The sequence below is a fragment of the Alosa alosa genome, chromosome 11, assembly GCF_017589495.1.
Source record: "Alosa alosa isolate M-15738 ecotype Scorff River chromosome 11, AALO_Geno_1.1, whole genome shotgun sequence".
NCBI lineage: Eukaryota > Metazoa > Chordata > Actinopteri > Clupeiformes > Clupeidae > Alosa > Alosa alosa.
The window spans coordinates 22,819,149-22,843,690 of NC_063199.1; the positions used below are offsets into that span (position 1 = coordinate 22,819,149).

Consider the following 24,542-nt stretch of genomic DNA (forward strand, 5'->3'; position numbering starts at 1 on the left):
GCTTTCTCAAATAAATGTGTCCATACATTAACATGTGTAGGCTACTGCCCAAATCCTTAGGATTATAATCAACTGCTGCTATAATATGTAAGTCACTCTAGAAGAATTGTGTTGTATGTAAGATGACTGTACTGCTGTACATTGCAGGTCACCTAATGCGTAGTAAGCTTGAGGAATGCCCCAGATGTAATCTCTCCCATATCTGTTCATATCAGTGTAGACTCCTCAGTCTGCATTCACAGCCTGTCAACAAGGCCTTATCTCTCATGAGGTCACTTACAGCGTTAAGAAGATGGGTCAGTGATGGGTCTCAGTGACGGTCAATAGTGCTAAGTGCTAAGTGTGTGTGTGTGTGTCTGGAATGAAGTATGCTGATTCAAAGCTACACTGGTAAGTGCACTAGTGGTGTGCGATACTGTAAAATTTGGTTTAGATTTGGTTTAAATATAGGGCCAGTATTGCCGATACCGATACCAATACTGATATTTGTAACTAAAAGCAGTTTATATACTTTTATGTAGCGGAGAACAGTGTGTTATGATTTATGACGTGAATAAAACATCAATATGCTAAATTTGAATACATTTCCATGACCACTAATGAATTTATGATTTCCACTGTAAATAATTTACAAACATTTCAGCAACGAAACATTGCAAAGCGGGCATGCAAGATGTGAAAGGAATGGTGTTTGCTTGAATGTAGGCTAGCCCTAAAGTGCACTGGGTCTTGGTGGTTCGGACAGTGGATTGAACTGTGTGTGTGATGTGTGCTAGGTGAGGCAGCCGTGGCCTACTGGTTAGCACTTCGGACTTGTAACCGGAGAGTTGCCGGTTCGAACCCCGTGAGTATCCCTCCCGTAACCAGCAAGAACGGCGGAAGTGCCCTTGAGCAAGGCACCTAACCCCTCACTGCTCCCCAAGTGCCGGTGTAGCAGGCAGCTCACTGTGTCGGGATTAGTGTGTGCTTCACCTCACTGTGTGCTGAGTGTGTTTCACTAATTCACGGATTGGGATAAATGCACAATGCAAATGACAGGATCAAAAGAGTATGTATACTTTATACTTAAGGTCTTGGTGGCAGTTGTATATGACCCCATGTGTGCGCAATAGCCCACAGTGGGAAGTTACAGTAGCCTTTATGAGCCGGTGCCATGGCATCCACCTAGTTGTCTTCTCTCTGCCCTTGTGCGATGAGTATTTTTCAACTTAATAATTATTTTAGAGTTGGAGTTTGTCTACAGAATAGGTAATAATTTGATTGTGATTGCGCCCTGTTTGAGGCTCAATACATATATTGTTGTTTAAATCATGTAGTCTTATCCAGTATGTGCCTTGCCTTTAAAAACTGCAAGAGTAGCCTGTTGTGGTTCTTCTCGTAGGCTATCACTGTGTTTCCACTCAGCAAGACTAGAAACCAAAACTTTACTTATCTGAAGTCTTGGAATAGTTTGCTGCATTTTTTTCTTTTCCTTTTCATTTTTTTCATTTCCTTGTGTGTGTGTGCTGAGTGTGTTTCACTAATTCACGGATTGGGATAAATGCACAATGCAAATGACGGGATCAAAAGAGTATATATACTTTATACTTAAGGTCTTGGTGGCTTGAACAGTGACTGTTCAGGATTGGCCAGCTGCTGCCAGCGTTCCTCTCCGGCGCACACCTGTCTGCCGGTCTGTGGGTGTATTGAGTGCCGTGATCGCTGTGGTTATGTCAATGCAAACTATGGCAAATGTTTTATTTGCATAAGACTCAGTGTCCCGGCTCACAGCCCTCCATCGGCGCCTAGATGGAATTCCATGACTGTGTCATCCTGTTCCCTTTGTCCTCACATCCTGGAAAGGAGAGAGGAGGGGGAGAAAGAAGAGGAACAAAGGAAGGTGGAGGAGGTTTGTGTGTGTGTGTGTGTGTGTGTGTGTGTGTGTGTGTGTGCGCGCGCATGTTAGGGGCAGGACATTACAAACTGTACATTATTATATTATCTAGAACTCCTACATAAAACGTTCAAGCCTGCACTTGTTACTAGATAGGCTTGAGTTGGATTGACGACAAGTGCCTGTGACTCCTGAAGAGCGTCTCTTTAGCGCGTGTTCCTTCTCACCTCAGCGATACTGGCGTGTGTTAATGAGTTTGAAATGATTCTGTTGTGGTCTAGTCACCTGAGGGGAGTTTGGTGAGGTTATACTGCGCGTGGTTAAAGTTTGTTTGATAAGGGTGGAACGCCAGCCAGCCTGCCACCTGACACACACACACACACACAAAGTGCACACGCAAAGCAAACAGCACTACTGAAAGCATCCCTACGTGGGTGAAACTTGGTAAACAGCCTTTAAAACCATCTCTGAGACACAAGATCTCACAGGACCGAGCCGTTTGTTTGGTTTGTTTTAAGACATTATTACACCGAGTGATCTCACTTACAGCAGTTCAGAAACATTGCTGTTGGTAACATGCCGGACTACATTTCCGAGAGGCAACCACTGCGGTAACTATGGAGAGAATTCAAATTGATAGGCCTAGTCTCCTTATCATTTTACCATGGGAAAACCTTTAGGAAACGTAAATACCCTCACTGTAGGCCAAACCGAGATGCCTAAATGGCTATTCCCCACTCAGGTGAATAGCTCTGCAGTGTTAGCTGGTGAAGGACGACATGTTTGAAGGTTATTGGAGCAGTGCTGTTTACCTCAGCTCTATTTCTGGTTGCCAGGCAGCTCTTCCTGTCTAGGTGCTCAATTGTCTTTGCAGGAGAAACATTATTGTTTCTGAAGAAAATGAACACTGTTGACACAATGGAAAATCTCCACAAGCTGCAACTCATGTGTATTACTTATTAGCCAAACCAAGGCTGTCAGCTGAATGAAGGGTGATGGTCCATGCAGACTATGTCCTGCTAACCATAACCTAAGCAAACAAAGATGATTAACGACAAGCTGTCACACACACACACACACACACACACACACACACACACACACATTTCATCAGAACTTAACTAAAATGTACTGCTGTGGGAAAGGTACACACGCTCATGAAACAACAACTGAATTAGGGGATTATTAAATTATGATAATTACACACTAGAAAAAACTGTGATGCTTAAGAAGTCATCCCCATGGCTTGTTTGGCTGCCTGCGGGAGTAAGAGCTCAGTTTATTTTTAATCTCTCCTCTGAGGAAGTAATTTTGTGAACACAGCTGATGTTAGCATTTTTGATGGCCAATAACTCGTAACAGTACAGTACAACTAGGGTTGCAAAATTCCGGGAATTTTTTAAGTTGGAAACTTTCCATGGGAATTAACGGGAATATACGGGAATAAACGGGAATTAATGGGAATAAACTCTGAATTTTTAATATGGCAAGTTAGTCTATAACAGGGAACTTAAATGTAGTGGACAAAACCCCATCTTGCAGCATAACACTAGTTAAAACAACCTGATTTAATGCAATTTCAGTCAAATTTCCCTGCACATACAGTACGTCAATCCCATGCACACAGCAATCAGCATAGGCTACTAGACGTAAAGGAAACCTATGGTGCATTCATGTGCATGGGGAAAATAAATTCCCAGTGAAAACGTCATCTCGTGGGAATAACTGGTGTGAAACTGGGATAAGTTTGCGAACAGAGTTGCCCAGTTATGGGATTGTCGTCACTTTTGTCCTCATTCAAATTGGTGAACGTCATTTTGCACTGTAATTAAACTGTAATTAAACTGTAATGGGACGATTAATCTGTCTGATTAAGCTTGACAACTTGGTTGGGGTGGTATGTTTTTTTTTTTTTTTTTGTTTTACCATTTTCTGGGATTCTAACTGAACAAACTGATAGTCAAGATAGTTAATGCTCCAACCAATCGGATTTTTGAGTGGCGTGGTGTATCTTGGGCAGTTCAGTGGTTTTAGTGTTGCTAGCTTAGCACGCTAATAAACCATAGGCAGAGAATGGGATTCCCGCTAGCATGGTAGCTAGCTTGTATGCTAAGCTAAGCGAAAATATGAACAAACAAATCATATTGGTTATTATGAAACAAAATGTTAATGTTTGTATATGAAAAAGTAGGAATTCAAAGTTAATTCCTGTAAATTCCCATTAATTCCCATAATTTCCTTTAATTCCATTAAAGTTTCCAATTTGGAAAATTTCCAAAATTCCCCAGCTTAACTTCCCATGGAAAGTTTCCGGAAATTTACCGGAAATTTTCCGCCCCTTTGCAACCCTAAGTACTAATAACTTAACAGTAATGGGTGATGTGCTGGAGATTGGAGATGCAAGTGATGTTGCTGTACGTCTCACTGTAATTGCCATTTTTCTTTGTATTTTTCACAGTGAGGGCGATTGTGGTGAAGGGAATTGGAATCGTGTTACCTAAATTGTGTTATTCTGGTTGCCAGGTCACTCCCCCTGCTGTTGTTGTCCGTTGTCATGTCAGGAGAAACATTGCTGTTTCTCAAGAAAATGACCACAGAGCCAAACAGCCTGAGCTGCAAATGAGGTCTAGCTCATTGAGATTTTCAGTTGTGTCAACAAACATGAAGGGAACTCCCACTTAAGTTGGGAGTGCACACGTGACAGAAGAATAGTTTGAAACACAGCTGAAAGGTGAACATGCAAAACATGTTTCCCAGCCTATATCTTGCTTTCCTTCATTTCATCTCTCTCTCTCTCTCTCTCTCTCTCTCTCTCTCTCTCTCTCTCTCTCTCTCTCATCCAGTGATGTCAGCCTGGGTGGGGGACGGTGTGGTCCTGGAGGGGGAGGGCAGTGGAGTGACCAGCCCCAGCCCCATCCTTAGCCCCTGCCTGAGGGGCCAAAAGAGAAGCAGCAGCAGCAGCAGCAGCCTACGGAGGCGAGGAGGCTTAGCGTCCCCTGGTGGGTGGGAGGCCCCTCAGCAGCAGCACAGCATGGACAAGGCCACCGAGCTGTTTGAACTGTGTGACAAAGAGGGCAAGGGCTTCATCACCAAGCGGGACATGCAGGTGAGAGAGGCCTAGTGCTGCCAACGCTACTCTCTCTGAACTCTACCCTTTACCCCATGCATTCTTGTGTGGGGGTGACTGTTTGATGTGCAGCCTCTGTCAAACACAACATGCCCAGACATGCCAGGTCTTTTTTTATTCTACTTTCATCTCTCTCTCTCTCTCACACAGTAAAATTCAAATGAGCTTCATTAGCATGGCGTGGTATTTTCAAAGTTCCCTCTCTTTTCTATTCTCTCTCCCCCTCTCTCTCCCCTTTCGCTTGCACTCTCTATCTCTTTCTCTCCCTCTCTTCCGCCCTCTCTTTCTCCCTCCCTCTCTCTCCCTCCCTCTCCCACAGCGGTTGCAGGGAGAGCTGCCGTTGTCTCCTGACCAGCTCGAGTCAGTGTTTGAGAGTCTGGACAAGGACAGCAACGGATTCCTCACACCCGTGGAGTTCCACACTGGACTAGGTCTGCACAGGGCAGCCACCTACAGTCATAGGAGTTAATATTCATACAGTTACTTTACACACACACACACACACACACACACACACACACACACAGAGGTCAGGCTGGTTTATAGAGCTGCCAGGTCAGACTTGCATATAGATAAACAGCTCTTCCAATGCAACAGATTGCAGCCTTGCCAAATAGCAATTCTACAAGATTTTCAAGGATTACTCCTGCTATCTTTCTCTTTCCCCCCCCCCCCCTATTCCCTCCCTCACCTAAACACACACACACACACACACACACACACACACAGGGGAGCTTGTGGGAGAGCAGGAGACGGAGCCGGAGCTGGAGCCAGAGATGGCCCACACAGAGCCGTCAGCTGCAGCGTCCGAGCGGAAGGTGGACCCTAGGGAGTTGAGGTTCACACAGACCCTGGCTGAGCTGGGGGCAGACACAGTCTTCGCAGAGTGAGCAGGACATCTCACGTGTGTGTGTGTGTGTGTGTGTGTGTGTGTGTGTGTGTGTGTGTGTGCGTGTGTGTATATTGGGGCAGCTGTGGCCTACTGGTTAGCGCTTCGGACTTGTAACCGGAGGGTTGCCGGTCGCCGGTTCGAACCCTGACCAGTAGGCACAGCTGAAGTGCCCTTGAGCAAGGGCACTCACTGCTCCCCGAGCGCCGCTGTTGTTGCAGGCAGCTCACTGTGCCGGGATTAGTGTGTGCTTCACCTCACTGTGTGTTCACTGTGTGCTGAGTGTGTTTCACTAATTCACGGATTGGGATAAGAGACCAAATTTCCCTCACGGGATCAAAAGAGTATATATGTGTGACCATGTGTGACCCTAGCTGAGCTGGGGGCAGACAGTCTTCACAGAGTGAGCAGGACATATCACGTACGTACGCACGCACACGCGCGTGTGTGTGTGTGTGTCTTTGTGGTGTGTGTGTGACCCTGGCTGAGCTGGGATCTGTCATGGTCATATACATGGACATACATGCCCTTACACTTTGTGTGTGTGTGTGTGTGTGTGTGTGTGTGTGTGTTAGTCATTGGGAGCTGTGCTCCCTGTGGTCAGGGCTGCAGAGGGAGAGGCCTGAGCTGCTGAAGTTGCTGGAGGAGGTGCTGTCTCAGGCTCTAGCCCACCTACAGGACTCCGTCCGGGAGCGGGACACTTTGGAGCAGGCACTGCGCAGGTCAGACCCTCTCTCTCAACAGGACTCACACATCACAGTTGTTAGAATACTGCAGGATGAGCTGAAGTACAATGTGTGTAATGGCTACAAACTGCCATTGATTTGGAGTAGACATAATCAGATAGAGGAACCTTATATAGAGGATTTGAAATGTAGAAATTTTCTCTGATCTTAAGGAAAGGATTTTGGTGTTCACAAGTGAGTCTTAATGAATATGCATGTTTGTGTATGTTTGTGTGTGTTTGTTCACATACATGTATATGTGTATACTTCTTTACTGTATACTTTGGTGTGTGTGTGTGTGTTAGGAGGGAACACGAGCATGACCGTGAGGTGCGGTCTATCTATGAGGACATGGAGAGCCAGATTAGAGAGGAGAGAGAGAAACGAATAGCTCAGGTACAGCCCCACACTCTACAGCCCCACACACTACAGGTACACACTCTACAGCCCCACACACTACAGGTACAGCCCCACACAGGTACAGCCCCACACACGACAGGTACAGCCACACACACTACAGCCCCACACACTACAGGTACAGCCCCACACACTACAGGTACAGCCACACACACTACAGCCCCACACGCTACAGGTACACACTCTACAGCCCCACACACTACAGGTACAGCCCCACACACTACAGGTACAGCCCCACACACTACAGGTACAGCCCCACACACTACAGGTACAGCCCCACACTCTACAGCCCCACACACTACAGGTACAGCCACACACACTACAGCCCCACACACAACAGGTACAGCCACACACAATACAGGTACAGCCACACACTCTACAGCCCCACACACGACAGGTACAGCTCCACACACTACAGGTACACACTTTACAGCACCACACACGACAGGTACATCCCCACACTCTACAGCCCCACACACTACAGGTACAGCCCAAACACACTACAGCCCCACACACTACAGGTACACACTCTACAGGTACACACTCTACAACCCCACACACTACAGGTACACACTCTACAGCCCCACACACTACAGCCCCACACACTACAGGTACAACCCCACACTCTACAGCCCCACACACTACAGGTACAGCACCCCACACACTACAGGTACAGCCCCACACACTACAGCCCCACACTCTACAGCCCCACACTCTACAGCCCACACTCTACAGCCCCACACTACAGGTACAGCCCCACACACACTACAGGTACAGTGGTGGTGGTGGTGGTGGTTATTATGATGCTTATGATCGTCGCAGTACTGGTGATGACGACGACGATGATGATGATGACTATTTTGGTGATAAAAGACAGAATGAGGATGAAGATGGCAGTGGTGATGGTGTTGATTATGATTATGGTTATGGTTATGGTTATGGTGATGGTGATGATAATGATAATGATAATGATAATGACGATGATGATAGTTTTGGTGATGAAAGACAGTAGGAGGATGATGATGGTAGTGGTAGTGGTGGTGATAACAATGATTATGATTATGGTGATGAGGATGATGATGTTGTTTTGGTGATGAAGGACAGTATGAAGCCTGTGAACAGAAGTGAGCAGCTGCTGGAGGAGCTGGCGATGCGTGAACAGGAGCTGGAATTCGCCCTCACCAAACAGAGAGAGGTACACACACACACACACACACGCACATATATATATATATATATATATATATATATATATATATATATTTCACTTCCTCCCCTCTCTCTCTCTGTCTCAGTTGGAGAGTAGGATAGCCAGTATGCGTGCGGAGCAGGCGACCACCCGTGAGCAGAACCAGCGTCTCCACAACCTCAACAAGCAGCTGCAGGACACCTGGACACCAACCGGGACGAGCTGCAGACAGCACTACACCAGCTAGAACTGCTGCAGACCAGCGTCAACCAGCACACACAGGGACGTGAAAGGTGAGGGGTTACAGAGGTTAAAGGTTAAAAGTTACACCAGGATGCGAGAGGTGAGGGATCAGAGGTTAGAGGTTAAAGTTTACGCCACCAGGGACGAGCTGCCGACAGCACTACGCCAGATAGAACTGCTTCAGACCAGCGTCAACCAGCAAACGCAGGGATGCGAGAGGTGAGGACTCCGAGGTTAGAGGTCACACCAGCTAGTTGGGAGGAAGTGCAGACTAGCATTGATAGAGAAGATGGATAGATAAATAAATAGATTAAATAGATAGACACTGTTAACTACAATGATGGTTAAGGTTAGGGATTGGACTTGGTTATGTTCAATAATTGTTCAGCAACACCACCAGTGTTACATACTGATATTGATCCCAGTTTCCCATTCCCAGTAACGTGTTACGGAATGTTTCAGTGTGAAATATCTGTTTCTCCATCTCTCTCTATCTATCTTTCTCTTCTCTCACTTTCTCTTCTTTTTCTCCTCCTCTTCTGTCTCCCTGTCTGACCCCACGTGCCTCCTTGTCCGTCAGAGTGGTGCTGAAGGTGTCCAGGAACATGCAGAGGGAGCGGGAGAGTCTGACGAGGCAGCTGGACATGCTCAGGTACGCCTCACCTGGATCTGTGTCGCCATGGAGACGGGGCACAAGCTACATCTTGACTGTCTATTGATCCCATATCCAATAAATCCAAAAACTATCCATCTCTCTCTCTCTCTCTCTCTCTCTCTCTCTCTCTCTCTCTCTCTCTCTCTCTCTCTCTCTCTCTCTCTCTCTCTCTCTCTTAGGGACATGAATAAGAGACTGCGTGATGAGAAGGACGCACATCAGTCTCAGAAGAGGGTTAGTTATGATCAATCCTTCCCCTCTCCCTTCCCCTTCCCACAATACACCTGTGCGCAGGTCACGTGCCCCTGGCCACCGTGGTCAGTTCAACCCTTCTGACCCTCGTCTGGGTGGAACCGGCCCGATATCATCACAGCTCGGATGTAGCATGTTACTGTGAGCCCGTTTGGACCAGTGTCTACCCTCTTAGCCGTTTATTTTGGGGCCACTGTTGTTCATTATTTTTCATTTTCATTCATTCATTCATTCATTCGTTCATTTTCATTTCAGCCGACAGCGAAGTTCAGCAATGTATGTGTGATAGGCCACACATCAGTGTCATATTTTTGGATTGTAATGTTAATAATTATCTGAATTTATGACTGTACAGTATACCTCAATGTCATGCTTTATTTATGTTATTCAACAAACAAAAAATAATTGAAAGAAATGACAAAGATCAAAAATTCCTGTCATGCCTTTTGCTTGTGTACACTGTTACCCGGATGTGACACAGAGTCTGCGGTTAACATTTTGTTCTGAGCCAGTTCACTTCTGTACAAATGAATTGTCTCCATTGTGAATGTTCAGTCTAGTCTGTTGAGTAGTCAGTAAAGAACCGTATAGACTTGCAGTGGTCCACTGTGTTTTAAATAGACTGTTACAGCTGCTCCCTACTAAATTCAAATGAGTGGGGCAAGCTTACTTTTCTGTGGGTTTTTCAAAGAGGGATTTTTTAGACACCGACAGACAAAACTGTGGATCTGCCAACTCTATGTTCATAAGTGTTGAACTTTAACAGAAATGTGTAGATCGTATTTAAACATTGCTTTCTTAAACAGTGGTTGGTTAAGAGCACTGGTTGTGTGCTTGTTAAAACCATTAGTCATGAACAAATACACTCTTTCTACAAAAAAACGTAAAAACAAAAAATAAATCCTTTGTTGAAGGTGTTTTTGTCTGTTTTTTCCACAGCACTGTTAAAGCCCCACACACACGCACACATACACGCACACACACACACTTGAGCATATTCTGAACATCTAGAGGTCATGTCTAAATGAAATAATATGACACTCACACCACGTCCTCTCTCTTCCTTTCCCTCTCTTCTTCTTATTCACTGACTTCCTCCCTCTCTCTTCTTCTTTCTCTCTGGTTCTTCCTCCCTCTCTCTTTTTCCTTCTTTCTCTTTGGTTCTTCTTCTTTCTCTATTTTTCTTCCTCTCTCTCTCTCTCTCTGGTTCTCCCATGGCTCACCCTGCTCAGATGTGTGGCATGGAGAAGCGTCCGCTGGAGAAGAAAGGGTCAGTTATTGGTGACTACATGCAGCTGAGAGAGACAGCCACTAGGTGTGTGTTTGTCCACCCTTTCCAACACCCCTCTCAAACCTACCGACCACACAGTACAGGTGCACACAAGGTGAATATCATAGAAAAGTTTATTTATTTCAAAAAGTGAAACTTTCATATAATTTAGAGATTCATTACACACAAAGTGAAATACACTGCTCAAACAAATTAAGGGAACACTTACAGTTTTCCACAATTGTTTCCACCCTTTTCTCCATTCTCAAACTACATTCACAGAATGTCTGACAGTTCTTGGGAAAAAAAAATAAAACAGTGTCAGAGTACCGATCCAGTGTATGAATGAAGAATAACCTTAATTTTTTTTAGCAGTATATTTCAAGTCTTTTGTCATTCTAATCTTGATTACAGTTTACACTACAGCTCATGAAATCAAAAATCCAGTATTAAAATATTACAATAAAGAACTTCTAATACAGAAATGTCAACCTAAGAAGAGCTCTAATCAGCTAATTAAGTCAAAACACCAGCAATGGCTTCCTGAACCTTTAATCTCTCAGTCTGGGCAGGGCAATGGACTTTTCAGCGATATTCACTTTTTTAAATGCACCTGTATTAAAAAAGAGTTTCTATCACACAACCCAAACGATGGGTAAGGACTGAAATATGGCCATGTCAATCATTTAAGGCAAGTGACCTCTGCCAGCGACAGCTTTGTGGACCGGCTAGCAGAGGCGAGGGATACCAAGGCAACAGCCAATGAGAGGGCAGCGATTGCTGATGGATGTTCAGACAGTGGAGAGGTAGATAAACCCTGTATACATTTTCAGAAGGGATGGATGAAAATATCACAAAAACAATGTATGGGATGCTGTGTGTGTGTGTGATATCTGACAGTATAAAATATGCTGTGTGTGTGTGTGTGTGTGTGATATCTGACAGTATAAAAGATGCTCTGTGTGTGTGTGTGTGTGTGATATCTGACAGTATAAAAGATGCTCTGTGTGTGTGTGTGATATCTGACAGTATAAAAGATGCTCTGTGTGTGTGTGTGTGTGTGTGATATCTGACAGTATAAAAGATGCTCTGTGTGTGTGTGTGTGTGTGTGTGTGTGTGTGTGTGTGATATCTGACAGTATAAAAGATGCTCTGTGTGTGTGTGTGTGTGTGTGTGTGTGTGTGTGTGTGTGTGATATCTGACAGTATAAAAGATGCTCTGTGTGTGTGTGTGTGTGTGTGTGTGTGTGTGTGTGTGTGATATCTGACAGTATAAAAGATGCTCTGTGTGTGTATGTGTGTGTGTGTCTGCACCTGTAATAAGGCAGCAACAAAAAGAAAGGAAGAGAATGTAAATGACTCAGTGAATTTGCGTTTCACACCTGAACTTCTCCCTTAAAGAGACAGCCACGCAGAAGGTGCGTTTCACACCTGAACTTCTCCCTTAAAGAGACAGCCACGCAGAAGGTGCGTTTCACACCTGAACTTCTCCCTTAAAGAGACAGCCACGCAGAAGGTGCGTTTCACACCTGAACTTCTCCCTTAAAGAGACAGCCACGCAGAAGGTGCGTTTCACACCTGAACTTCTCTCTTAAAGAGACAAATCACGCAGAAGGGGCATTTCACACCTGAAGTTCTCTCGTAAAAAGACAGCCACGCTGAAGGTGCGTTTCACACCTGAACTTCTCCCTTAAAGAGACAGCCCCCACAGAAGGTCGTTTCACACCTGAAGTTCTCCTTAAAGAGACAGCCCCACAGAAGGTCAGGTTTCACACCTGAACTTCTCCCTTAAAGAGACAGCCACGCAGAAGGTGCGTTTCACACCTGAACTCTCTCTCTCTCTCCACCCTGTTCCCCCAGTCCCTTTCTCCCACAGGCCCTCGTGTGGCGAGCCCACAGCGGGTGTTCAAGGTGGTGTTCCTGGGGAACTCGGCCGTGGGCAAGAGCTCATTCATCCATCACTGTTGCCAGGGCAACTTCCCCAATAACCTCAGCTCCACCGTGGGTCAGTCCCAGCCAATCAGAGCTCTGAGCTCACACCAGCACATAAGCCTACACATGACATGCTGCATACTGCCAGTTTGAGCTTCAACCTCGAAGGAGAATTCCGGCGATTTTTCACATAGATCTGTGTTTCTCAAGGTGACCGAATAGTGTCAGTACAAAAAGAAGCAGAAAAAATCGGTGCTACTTAGTTGCTAACAGCTAACAGCTACAGTACAGCAGCCAGGGAGCCACAGTGTACCCTACAGTGTTATAGTCTGGGGGCATGAACATGGGGGTCATGAACATGCAGCGACTCAAGCTGGGTAGAACCGATTTGTTTTGTCTCTTTTCGTATTGACAGTATTCGGTGACCTCGGGAAACAGAGATCTATGTGAAAAATCACCAGAATTTCTCCTTTAAGTTGTTCTAGCACAAATAGGCATGCATCAATTTTTTGCTTGTTGTGAATCCTCTTCAATAATGTTAATGGGTAGAATTGTAACCAGGTCTATGTGTGTGTGTGTGTGTGTGTGTTGTGTGTGTGTGAGAGAGAGCTTGTCTGTGTCCACTCATATCATTTGAAAAGTACTATTCATGATTTACTCCACATCTACTACTGATGTATTATTGCCGGTTGTAATAGTTGGGTTTGATTGTTGACAGGTATAGATTTCCAGGTGAGGAGCGTACAGCTGGAATCGTCCTCCATCGCCCTTCAGTTATGGGACACTGCAGGGCAGGAGAGGTCAGAGATCAACCACTCAACCGCTAATAACAACAAACAAACAACAATACAGATAAAAACTCTTACATCTACTGCAGTCCATTCACAGTGACTCTAGTAACCTCCATAAACAACAACAGAGATGAAAACTTAATAGAAGACTTGTAACTGGCCTAGTTAAAAGGTGATATTCATCTTAGTTTGTTGAGAACAGCCCCAGGAGTGTTAGATACAGTATGAGTTCCTTCAATCTGTGCAGCACGGCGTTCATTATTAGTATCAGCAGCACAATGTGAATTAAGAGCTATCAAAACCCATCTAGACTCATGTGCTGGATGAGAGGATCGATTGATTGGCAGGGTGGGTGGAGAAGGAGCTCTGAGAGGATCGATTGATTGCTACTGAACAAGCTCAATTGACTAGTTGCACGAAAGGCTCTCGGGAGCTTGTTTGTTTCCTGTGAAGCCAAGTTTGTTTGAACCTGCCGCTATTCTGAATGTAATTAGTGTCTACATGGACCCGGTTGGGGTATGCACCTAGTGAATCAGCACGTTACGGTAAAGAAGGACGTGTAGACACTAATGAGGTCGCTATGAACACAAATGGTTGTAGGTGCGTTGGATAAAGGTTTACCATTCAAATGGAATGTTTTTCAAAATTGTGTGTCTGGTGTTGATCTGTAGCCCCAGGTTCCACTGCATAACTGTACTAGGCTAAATCACTGAACTAGCTGTGGCGTCTGTGTGTCACCTCTCAGCGTGTGTGTGTGTGTGTGTGTGTGTGTGTGTGTGTGTGTGTGTCTGTCCCTGTGACGTCTGTCTTCTCCTCCTCAGGTTCCACAGCATCACTCAGCAGTACTACCGCAAGGCGGACGGAATCCTGGCCGTCTATGACATCACAAGTGCCCCGTCCTTGCGCTCCCTCACGGGATGGCTGGACCAGGTGCAGGTCAGTCGCACGTCTGAAACGTGTTCACACTGAGCTGCTGAAACATGTGTGTGTGTGGGGGTCAGTCGCATGTCAGCGATCAGCATGTTCACACAGAGCTGCTGAAACGTGTGTGTGTGTCTGTGTGTGTGTGTGTGGGGGGGTCAGTCGCACGTCTGAAAGATCAGCGTGTTCACACAGAGCTGCTGAAATGTGTGTGTGTGTGTGTGTGTGTGTGTGTGTGTGTGTGTGTGTGTGTGTGTGTGTGCTGTCATGCTCACACCAGGCTATCTGAAAGAGCCTGGGGTCACTTAACATGCATGGAAAAAGACAACTTATTGCCTTTCTCACTCAGAAATATATGTTTTGAGTGTATATGTTTTGAGTGTATATGTTTTGAGTGTATATGTGTTGTGCATTTGCTTATTTTTGGTTTGGCAGGAAAGGGTGGCAGAGGGTGCTGTGTTGATGTTGCTTGGGAATAAATCAGACATGGCAGAGAGAGAGGTGCCTCAGACAGAGGGCCAGAAAGTAGCAGAGGTGAAACACACACACACACACACACACACACACACACACACACACACACAAGAGACAAGAGACACACACACACACACACACACATAAAAACACTGTACACACACACACACGGACACACGGACACACACACACACACAAAAACACTAAACACACACACACACTCACACACGGACACACACACACATAAAAACACTGTACACACACACACACACAGACACACGGACACACACACACACAAAAACACTAAACACACACACACACACACACACACACACACACAATAAAAACACTTAAAATCTTAGAATCATATGCAGTAACACACAAAGCTATACTAGCTAGATACTCACAGAGCATTGCACATTGCTTTTTTCAGCATAAATGATTTCTCCAAACTGAAACGAACAAAGCTGTGTTCTCCTCACAGCAGGAGAATGCTGGAAACCTTTTGTTACAGGGTCCATTTTTACATAACTATCTAAAGATCTGTTCATCTTTGCCTGTGTGTGTGTGTGTGTGTGTGTGTGTGTGTGTGTGTGTGTGTGTGTGTGTGTGTGTGTGTGTGTGTATGTATGTGTGTGTGTGTGTGTGTGTGTGCGCGCAGCGGTACCAGGCTGAGTTCTTCGAGTGCAGTGCCAAAAGTGGACACAACGTGGTGGAATCCATGACACGGCTGGCCAGGTGAAGCGTTCAGACACTACCTCACACACACATCACCACCTCTCACACACACACACACACACACACACAACACACACACACACACACACACACACACACACACACACACACACACTCCACACTCACACTCACACACACACACACACACACACACACACACACACACACACACACACACACACACCACTGACCACCCCAATGCAACCTCATGATGTCCATGACATGACTGGCCAGGTGAGACCTAAATACCAAATCCCAAAACTATCCAAATAAAATTGTGTAGTCTAAGCCTCTCAGATGCAGCTCTACTGATTTATAGGCTGATATTTCAGATTGCTATTCCCTTTGGAGGCCCATTACAGGTGCTGATGTCCAGCCTCTTACACAGACTGGCAGTGATGCCCAGCCTCTTACCAGGGCCGGCGGAAGGCAATCCTGCGCCCTGGGCGAAATAGGAATATGTCGCCTTACACAGACTGGCGATGGTGCCCATCCTATTAGACATACATAGCCTGGCAGTGATGCCCAGCCTCTTACCAGCCTTGAACTCTGCAGCATAGTTAGCCATGTAGATAGTCACAGCAGAACTCCACACCGGCCCAATACAGCAGCGTGGCCGTTTCTGTGTCCCGTGGGGAAGTTGTGAAATGTTCTCTTGCTCTGCCTATGACTGCTCAGTTAAATGCTAGGGTGTGAATTGCTACGGTGCTTATTGTTGAGTTTTTTTCTGATGAGGGGATGGGAAAATGTCAAAGATTCATTATAAAACAATATGTTTAATCAAAAAAGATTCTATTAATAAGAAAGTCGTACTGAATAAACTGTTTTGTTTTGTGTGGTCCCCAGTGAGTGTGTGTGTGTGTGTGTGTGTGTGTGTGTGTGTGTGTGTGTGTGTGTGTGTGTGTGTGTGTGTGTGTGTGTGTGTGTGTGGTGTAGGTTTCTGTATCATCTCACACGGTTCTCTGTCTCCTTCAGGTTGCTGGCCCAGCAGCAGGACAGGCAGTGTGACAGTGCCCTTCTGCTGGACAGCCAGTCCACCCCTAGAGGGCGCTGCTGTAAATGACATGGACATGTTTGTGGGAGAGGACAGCCGTACGGTGGACGCGGGATGGGTTGACACATGGCACAGAGTGGAAAGCAGTTTTCAGGTTGCAGGAGATAAGAGGTCAATTCAGAATCAGAATCCAGTATTTTTTTTCTTTCCAAATCTCCAGCAACCCAAAGAAATGTAGCAAAGAGTAAACCAATTGTTATTTGCTGTTTGTTGTGCAGTTCCACATTTTACATGTGTTGTATTGTGATCAACAAAATAAAAGAATCATGTGAAACCTTATGACGGTCACCAGCTGACGACAAACGACTGACGACACCATTACTGGTGTAGGGGCCAGTGTCCAGAGCCTAGGGTCCCACATAGCAAGACCCCTGACTAGGGTTTGAACCAAAGACCCTGGTTAGTTTATTTATTTGTGTATGTATGATTGTAATATCATTATTATTATGGGTAGTTGTTGTCATAGTATTAGTATATACTTGCCATGCTTTTTTAAGGGAGACTTGGTCTTACTCAATATCTCACTGCAATATGGAAAGAGCGACTTTTATTGGGGTATTCAGTTCTCTTCCAGGTAACCTCTGTAGGTTTATTATTTTCTTGGATTGGGGTCTTTACTGGCATATTTTGATTACTCCAGCTCCTGTTTTTCCATGTTACTCTTTCTATGTGCTGTATCTCATGCTAGTAACTCTCTTTCTCTTATCCTCCGCTCGTCTTTCAAGCTCTCTTTGCTTATGAATGTCAAGCTGTTAATTGATTCTATTCAATTGAATTACTTCAACTCAAAAGAAGAATGAGTTAAAAAAAAAAAAAACAATACTACACAACACTCAACCAGCTATAGATGAGAAATATCCCATTGCTTGCAATATATTTTATTCAATGACCATGAATGAATATGAATGAAAGAAAAAATAAAATCGCTGAAAAAATAGTTGTTGTCGCATCAGAAAGCCGTCCATCCTTTTTGAAGGCGAGATTTTCTAAACTGCTCACTGAAATGAAAAAAAATAAAAAACTTTTTAGTATTAAAAACACCAACTGACACAGCTATAAAATGACCATTTGGAAAAAAGAGAAAATAACAGAATACAGACCTGGTTACGAGACCTGGAAGCCTCTCGTTGCAATTTTTGTTCGCGTCGTTGTCGCATACTTTCGTATATGTCCTTCTTTTGCTGCCGGTATGCTTGTTTTTTAGCCTTCTTCCGCTCCAATTTTTCTTGCTTTTCAGCCCTCTCCTTCTGCTTTTTCTCAGCCTGTTTAGCCTCCCACTTTTTCCAGGACTCTTCCTTCTGCTGCCATTTCTCCTCTGACCTCCGTAGTTCCTCTCTCTTTTGCCTCTCCCTCTCTGCTCTGGAAATGGGTGCATCTAGATACCCTGAACACAGAACAAAAGGTTAGTACTGTAGCTACACAAAACAACAGTGATTCTTTCTGAAGATGTTGCATTTCTTTACAGACAAATTCTTCAGGGATGCACAAGTGAAACAGCATAAACATGTTGGATATCTTACATGCATAGAAGTTGTCGTCTCCCTCCTTCTCTTCTCTCTCATGTGTCCTACCCATTTTTGTCTGGTAGTAGGTTTTGACTCTTTTATTAACCCACCCCACCATTCTCCTCCTCACACTCTTGTCCTTCTGTTTAGTCTCTGCTTCCCCTGGAATCTCATCAGCTGAGTTAAGTGCTTTCAGGGAAGCGTTTTCAGCCTGCTCCTCCTCATCCCTCACATCTGATGTGTGACTCGACTGACCCCAGCTTCCCAGGGATAGCGTATCTTCTGTGGAAACTTGAGCTTCATTGTCCTCCTCAACCTGTGCCAACTGACCTGCAGTTTCACTTGTTTCTGAGATTTGTTCCACCCTCTCACTCACTGTGGCAAATGCTGATAGCATGAAAGTATTTTCGTCCTGCTTGGCATCTTCTACCTGACAGGTCGGTTTTGGGTATTCTGTAGGTGTTGGCTCAGTAACAGGCAGAGCCTTAGGTGACCGTTCAAGATTGTTTGACTTCCCACGGCGGGACTTTGGCTTTCGATTAATTGTAGTAGGCTGGACGACAGGCAGATACAGTGGTCTTCTCACCTTTGCAGGGTACGGGATTGCTCCTTTATCCATTGGGTTTTGGCATTCAGATCTCTGCCTAGTGACCTCCACAAGTTTACCATTTTCTGGGAATAGGGTCTTTACCGCCATCTTTTGTTGGTCCAGGTCCATATTATTCTGTCTGTGTATCTCTTTCTGCCTTGCAATCTCTTTCTCTCTCTCCATCTCCTTTTGTCTTTCAAGTTCTTTTTGCTTTTCCATTCCAAGCTGCTTTTCTATTTGCCTCTCTCTGTCTTTCTCTTTCTGCCTTGCAATCTCTTTCTCTCTCTCCATCTCTGTTTGTTGCATCAGTTCTTGTTGCTTTTCCATTTCAAGCTGCTCTTCCCTCTCTTTCTGCTTTTCTGCCTGGCTCTGTCTCTGAGTCTCTGTGTGTTCTTTGATGCACGGTGCCTTTTTCTCACACAGCTCTCTCTCTGTGGCTTTGCGTTCTGCCTCTGTCTGTCTCACCAGCTCTGGTTCTTTAGTCACTTGCATCTCTGCCTCCTGCCACTGCTGCTTTTCAAGTTCTTGTGATACCTCAAACTTCCTCTGACGATTTCGTCTACATTCACTCCTCTCCTCACTTTTGTTTTGATCCATCACTCTCTCTGTTTCAACATTTTTGTCAATATTTCTAAGCCTGTCATCTGATTTTCCTTTCACGTGCTGTTGTTCCACTTCTCTCTCTCCATCTCTTTCTCTCTTGTTTTTCTTGACATGGATGTGTTCCTTCTGAATGAATAGTTCTTCACCTATAACTCGCTGTTCTTCTTCCAAATTCTCTCTCCTTCCTTTCACTTTTTTCTGTTTTATTTTTTGGAACCAGTCCATTCCCTCATCTCCAACGTTCTTTACCTCTTTTATTTCCGCTTTATTCATCTCAGTCAGTCTTTGTTCTTCAGCATCTGTTTGTGCCGCACGTCGTCCTCCTGCTCTCACCACAGTGCTTTTATTTGGTTCAGTTTGCTTCTCCAGCTCCTGTCTACTCTGCTCTCTGCTTTGTTGATGTTTCCTCCTGATCTCACTCCATTTGTCCTCACCTTTCTGACGGCCCACATCTCCAAGCCAGTCATCCTCCAGTTCCTTGTGTTGTCGCTCAGTTTCTCTCTTTACCTCTGTGAGTGTTCTTCTACTTGTTCTTCTTTGTTTTCTTTCTTCCTTGATCGTTATTTCACTTCCTGAATCCACCAGTTTCTCCTGTTTTTGTCTGATGTCTCCCAGCCAGTCCATCCCTTGGGTTAAAATGTCATTTTTTGCCATTGGTTTTACCTCAGAGTCTTCTGTTCTTCCTGTTGAGGTATCCTGCAGAAATATCTGTTCCTCTTGCTGGGTGACATCTTTGTTTTTGTCTGCTTTTTGCCTCATGTCACTCAGCCAGTCCATCCCTTCAATGGTTGGTTTCCTCTCCTCATTTGATGTTTTTTCTTCATTTTCAATTTCCGTCTTCCTCACTTGTCTTTTCTCTGGATTATTTTCTCCCTTTTGCAAATCTCTCTCTGTATCTTTCTTTTTCTCCACCTTTTGCTTGATTTCTCTCATCCATTCTTTACCTTTGTCGATCACTTTCTCCAGTTCTGTTGTTCTGTGTGTCTCCACCACTGTTGCTCTTCTTTCATCCCTCTCAGTCTCTCTCTGCCTTTCCATTTCCATCACTTTATTTCTGCTGTGCTCTTCTTCTCTCAGTTTCAACATCTCCTGATTGGCCTTTAACTTTCTCTCCAGCTCTCTGGTCTTCTCCTCCCATTCCTTCTGTTTTTTCTCCTCATTTTCCCTCCATCTTTCCTCTTGTCTCTTTTTGTCCATCTCTCTCTCCATCACAAAGTTTTGCTCCATTTGTTCCCTCAGCTCTTGCAGGCTCTTCTGTTCTCGTCGGATTTCTTTCTCACAGGAAGGAACTCCATTTGTTCCCTCAGCCTGTCTGTCTCTCTCTTCCTCTGATCCAATATCCAGGGGTCTATGTCTTTCTTTTTCCATTTTTGTTTCAGTGTGTCTCAGTGCCTTCATGTGAGTTTTGTCCAAGTGTTCAATACGTCCCAAGAGTTCTTCCTCTCTTCTCTGAGCCATTGCTCTCTGTTTCTCGAGTATTTGCTCCTTCTCCAACATTTTTGCCTCAAACTGTTGGGTTTCTTCATCAAACTCTCTCTGTGTTTCCATTTTTTCCTCATAGTGTTTCTCCATGTCTTTAAGCGGCATCTTTAGCTCATGCATCTTCTTTAGCTCTTTAATTTGTGTCTCCAGTGCCTTCTGTCTCTGATCCCACTCCCTTTCCTTATCTTTCTTCTTTTCTTCCTCTTGCTTCTTCTCTCTCTGCCTGATCCATTCTTCCTCTATCTCTCTCTCTTTTTTCCTCTCTATCTCTCTCATTCTCTCAATATTTCTCATTTTCACCTGGTGCATTTCAATCTCAATGAGTCTCTCCAACTCTCTCATCCTCTCTTCATATCTCAGAGTGTCTCTCTGCCTCTCCATCTCTCTCACTTTCTCCAGTTGAGCAGTTCTGTCTGCCTCGGCCATAACTTCTCTCCTTCCCTCCAGTGAGAAGTTGCTTATCCTTTCTCTGCTGATCTCACTGCTGCCGATTCTCCCCATCTGTTCCTAAAATATAAAGTAATCCATATTATGTTTTAACAATCATATAGTCTGTGGCTTTAATATAGAAAATATATAATGATAACATACAGTATTGTACCACATCTCAACAGCCATTTTCTATCGCTATTGTTAAATGGCTTTGCACTTACTTTGTCTGTCTTTGTGACTGGTTTCCCTAGATGCTGCATGTCTCCCAGTAGCTTTCCATCTTCCAGGTGGGATGATCTTTCTCTCTGCCTCAGCCTCTCCATTTCTCCTCTCCCATCCTCACTCTCTTTGCTGATCCGAGTCTCTGGCACGGCCCCCTTGGCCTCCAGTCTCTGGATCTGTAAAAGTATCCTGTCCTGCTGTTCCTGAACTCTCCTCAGCTTAGTGAAAAGCCAGTTGGGCAGACTTGTAGTGCGAACACTCTCTTGGGACTTGCTCAGAGCTTCGCTGCCCGTCATTTTCTCCAGTTGTTGTTGTTTCAGGCGGGACTGTCTTTCCTTCTCCCTCAGTCTCTGCTGCTGCTCTCTCTCATCCTCACTCATGTCCTCACTGTCCGAGGAGGTCCACACCTCAGCCTTGGCCTCCTTATCTTGCAGTCTCTGGATCTTAAGATGAAGTGTTCCCTCCTGTTCTCGGAGCCTCTGCAACTCCTCAATCTCTTCCTTGGTCAGTCTCCAGGTCTGTTGACTGGTTGTCTTGGCCCACTCCTGCAGCACTACCTGTTTCAGTGTTTGCAGCTCTTTCTCCATCTCCTTCTCCCTTTTTCTCCTCATCTCCAGCAGCTGTGCTGCCTTTTGCCGCCTCTTCACCTCTTTTTGCCTCTCCACCTCCATCTTTCTCTGCACCTCTTTTTGCCTCTCCACCTCCATCTTTCTCTGCACCTCTTTTTGCCTCTCCACCTCCATCTTTCTCTGCAGCTCCCATTCTTCCTGGGCCCTCATGCCCATCCTGTACCAGCCCTCCTCTGGCTGCCTCCTTCCCTCTCTGAGTCTCAGCAGAGTCCTCAGTTTGATCCAGCATCCCCAGCAGTTCATGGACTCTTCGTCACTGTCAGATTGGTACTGCAGGTGAATGTCTACATGGTCGGCCACCTTGAACCTTCCTCTGTCTGGCAGGTCCTGGGCATAATCATATGTCTCCAGGTTGGAAGGAACTTTTGGTTGTTGCCTCTCTCTGTCCATTTGCCTGCCCTGCTTGTTGTTCATGGCCTTTGGCTTCACAGTATAGGCATGTGCTCGGCCCACACCACCCCTTTTGCCTCTTTTCGGTGTACTTGAGCTCTCAGCCCTGTAGGTAGTGCAAAACGTTTCATGATGTTAAAATCCATGAAGTACAGTGCTAAAAAATGTCAATCATGATGCTGAAATGGATTTTTCAATGACGATTGCAGTGATCAGAGTTATGTCACAGGGATTCATACCTTGAAGTAGCAACAGTGCTGGCATCCTCATTTGTGCAGATTTGATAAAAGGGTTCATTAACTGGTCTTCCCTTCTTCAGTGATTGACGGAGCTCTTCAGGAAGTCGGTCATGGACTGTCTGCAGTGTTGACTGTATCCAGTCGGTCATTTCCTGGCTCTGTGACAGCACGTGAGGATCAGTTCAATTGCTTGGGAACATGAAAACCTCTCTCTAATGCACTATTCTCATATATTGGTAAGAAATTATACAGTGGATATAGTATGCTAATTGTACCAGTGGTTGTGCTAATTCAATAGAGACAGAATCACAGTCACAGAATTGCCAGTTCTGTATGATTACAGTACATATAGATTCATAAATTGTACCTTTAGTATTTAGTTTTCAGCTAAAATGTTGTTCATAGTAATTTCCTGCCTGTTTGTAAGACTTACCTGTGGGGAGTCTGAGCCCCCGATAATGATAGCCTGATAACCTTAATTTGAAACTGAAAATGGAGTGTATTACTAATGAAGATGAACAAAAAAATGATGTTTGATTCCTGTGAATGTCAGGGTTTATGTTTGGGTTCTGTTTGCTATGGCAACCATTATGTGTTCTTTGATCTTATTATTGCATCACACTTATTAGCCTACTGTCATTTGGAATCACTCAAAATTCTAGCCTCCATGTCATTTGAAATCATTCAGTCTTTCAGCATTGTAATAAGATAATGCAGTCTATGGCATGGCTCATTTGTTGTTGTTGTTGTTGTTGTTGTGCACAAGTACTTATCAATAATGGTAAACTTGTGATACTTATTTATATATTTATTTACTTTATAAGTATTTACTTTATATATTTATTTACATTATTTTTTATTTCTTCATTCATTCACTGAGCTTCTTATAATGGTGATGACAACAACAACAACAACAACAACAATAATAATAATAATAATAATAATAATAATAATAATAATAATAATAATAATAATAATATATGATCTGTTACAAAATGTTACAAAACAGTAGGCAGGTTGTGTATTTTTTTTTTTTAATTTCCACCACCGAAGCACCACAAACAATCATTTTGGCTGCAATCTGAATGACTATAAGATGTATTAGAAAAGCTAAGCGACCAAGAGTTGAAATGGGCCCGAATAGGTAGCATTTAAATAAACTGATAGTGAATCAGAGATTGCCCTATAGGCCAGCTAGCAGCAGCAAGGGTCCAGTAGAGGTTGGCTGCTAGAGGAGTTACATGTCAAGTCAAGCCAAGTCACATTTATTTACATAGCACGCAATACCCAAGGTCCTATTTGACTGATCATAGACCATATGTGCTTCCCATTTTGTATCATCTGCAGCTGCCTCACTACACATGCAAGCTGTGTATTCGTTAAAACCTTTTGGAACTACCAGAACTCCCCATTCCAAGCTGAGAGTGTTCGTCCAATAACTGTTATACTACTATTATAAGGTTATAATTCAAGCCATCCTCATATGCCGTTTTTTTCCTTGTAAATCCACGGCCATGTAAAATATGTATTAAATACACTAGTATTTCTAGTTCAGTGTAAAACATACCTGTGTGGAATCTCACCACTGATTCAAAACTTTCTCTGTAACAATAATGATCATCGAAGCAAGTAGACTTATGTGCTGCTCTGTCGGTCAGAACTTGACAAATGAGTAGGCTATTTTACTTCAGGATTTACAGAGCTTGATTTGTCCATGGTAACCATTATGACATCACTTATTGTTTTACTTGTCACTCATTAGAATCATATCCTACTACAAGTAGTAGTAGTAGTAGTAGTAGTAGTAGTAGTAGTGGTGGTGGCCTAAAAGAAGAAATCAGTTTGCTATAGTGCCACAAAGACTCAGTTACATGTTATTTGTTTTAAATGCATTTTTCGGT

The 24,542-nt window shown here is 44.4% G+C and overlaps 2 protein-coding genes across 2 annotated transcripts; one reads left to right on the top strand and one right to left on the bottom strand.

The window, feature by feature from the left end:
- The first annotated feature begins 1,953 nt into the window (after positions 1-1,953).
- Positions 1,954-16,829, top strand: cracr2b (calcium release activated channel regulator 2B). Its single transcript, XM_048257498.1, is given in 19 exon segments — positions 1,954-2,484; positions 4,717-4,979; positions 5,320-5,431; positions 5,730-5,886; positions 6,465-6,611; positions 6,920-7,010; positions 8,131-8,226; positions 8,327-8,417; positions 8,420-8,513; positions 9,044-9,115; positions 9,298-9,352; positions 10,603-10,685; positions 11,332-11,446; positions 12,501-12,645; positions 13,291-13,372; positions 14,185-14,299; positions 14,720-14,818; positions 15,420-15,496; positions 16,472-16,829. Coding segments are annotated over 18 exon segments (1,980 nt in total). The 5' UTR covers positions 1,954-2,484; positions 4,717-4,718; the 3' UTR covers positions 16,560-16,829.
- A 563-nt stretch (positions 16,830-17,392) lies between these two features.
- LOC125302806 (trichohyalin-like) lies at positions 17,393-23,180 on the bottom strand. Its single transcript, XM_048256126.1, has 6 exons — positions 23,075-23,180; positions 22,642-22,799; positions 21,383-22,508; positions 18,071-21,236; positions 17,651-17,934; positions 17,393-17,548 (listed from the first exon to the last, which is right to left on the bottom strand). The coding sequence occupies exons 2-6, from the start codon at positions 22,788-22,790 to the stop codon at positions 17,546-17,548; spliced, it is 4,728 nt and encodes a 1,575-aa protein (XP_048112083.1). The 5' UTR covers positions 22,791-22,799; positions 23,075-23,180; the 3' UTR covers positions 17,393-17,545.
- Between the last annotated feature and the right edge of the window lie 1,362 nt (positions 23,181-24,542).

Bases quoted from the DNA above. Each gene is read 5' to 3' on its own strand.
- LOC125302806 (XM_048256126.1), bottom strand. From the start codon at position 22,790: ATGACCGACTGGATACAGTCAACACTGCAGACAGTCCATGACCGACTT. The intron at 22,509-22,641 runs GTATGAATCCCT...CACTACCTACAG, and splicing joins AGCACTGTTGCTACTTCAAG to GGCTGAGAGCTCAAGTACAC. The intron at 21,237-21,382 runs GTAAGTGCAAAG...TTTATATTTTAG, and splicing joins CAGTCACAAAGACAGACAAA to GAACAGATGGGGAGAATCGG.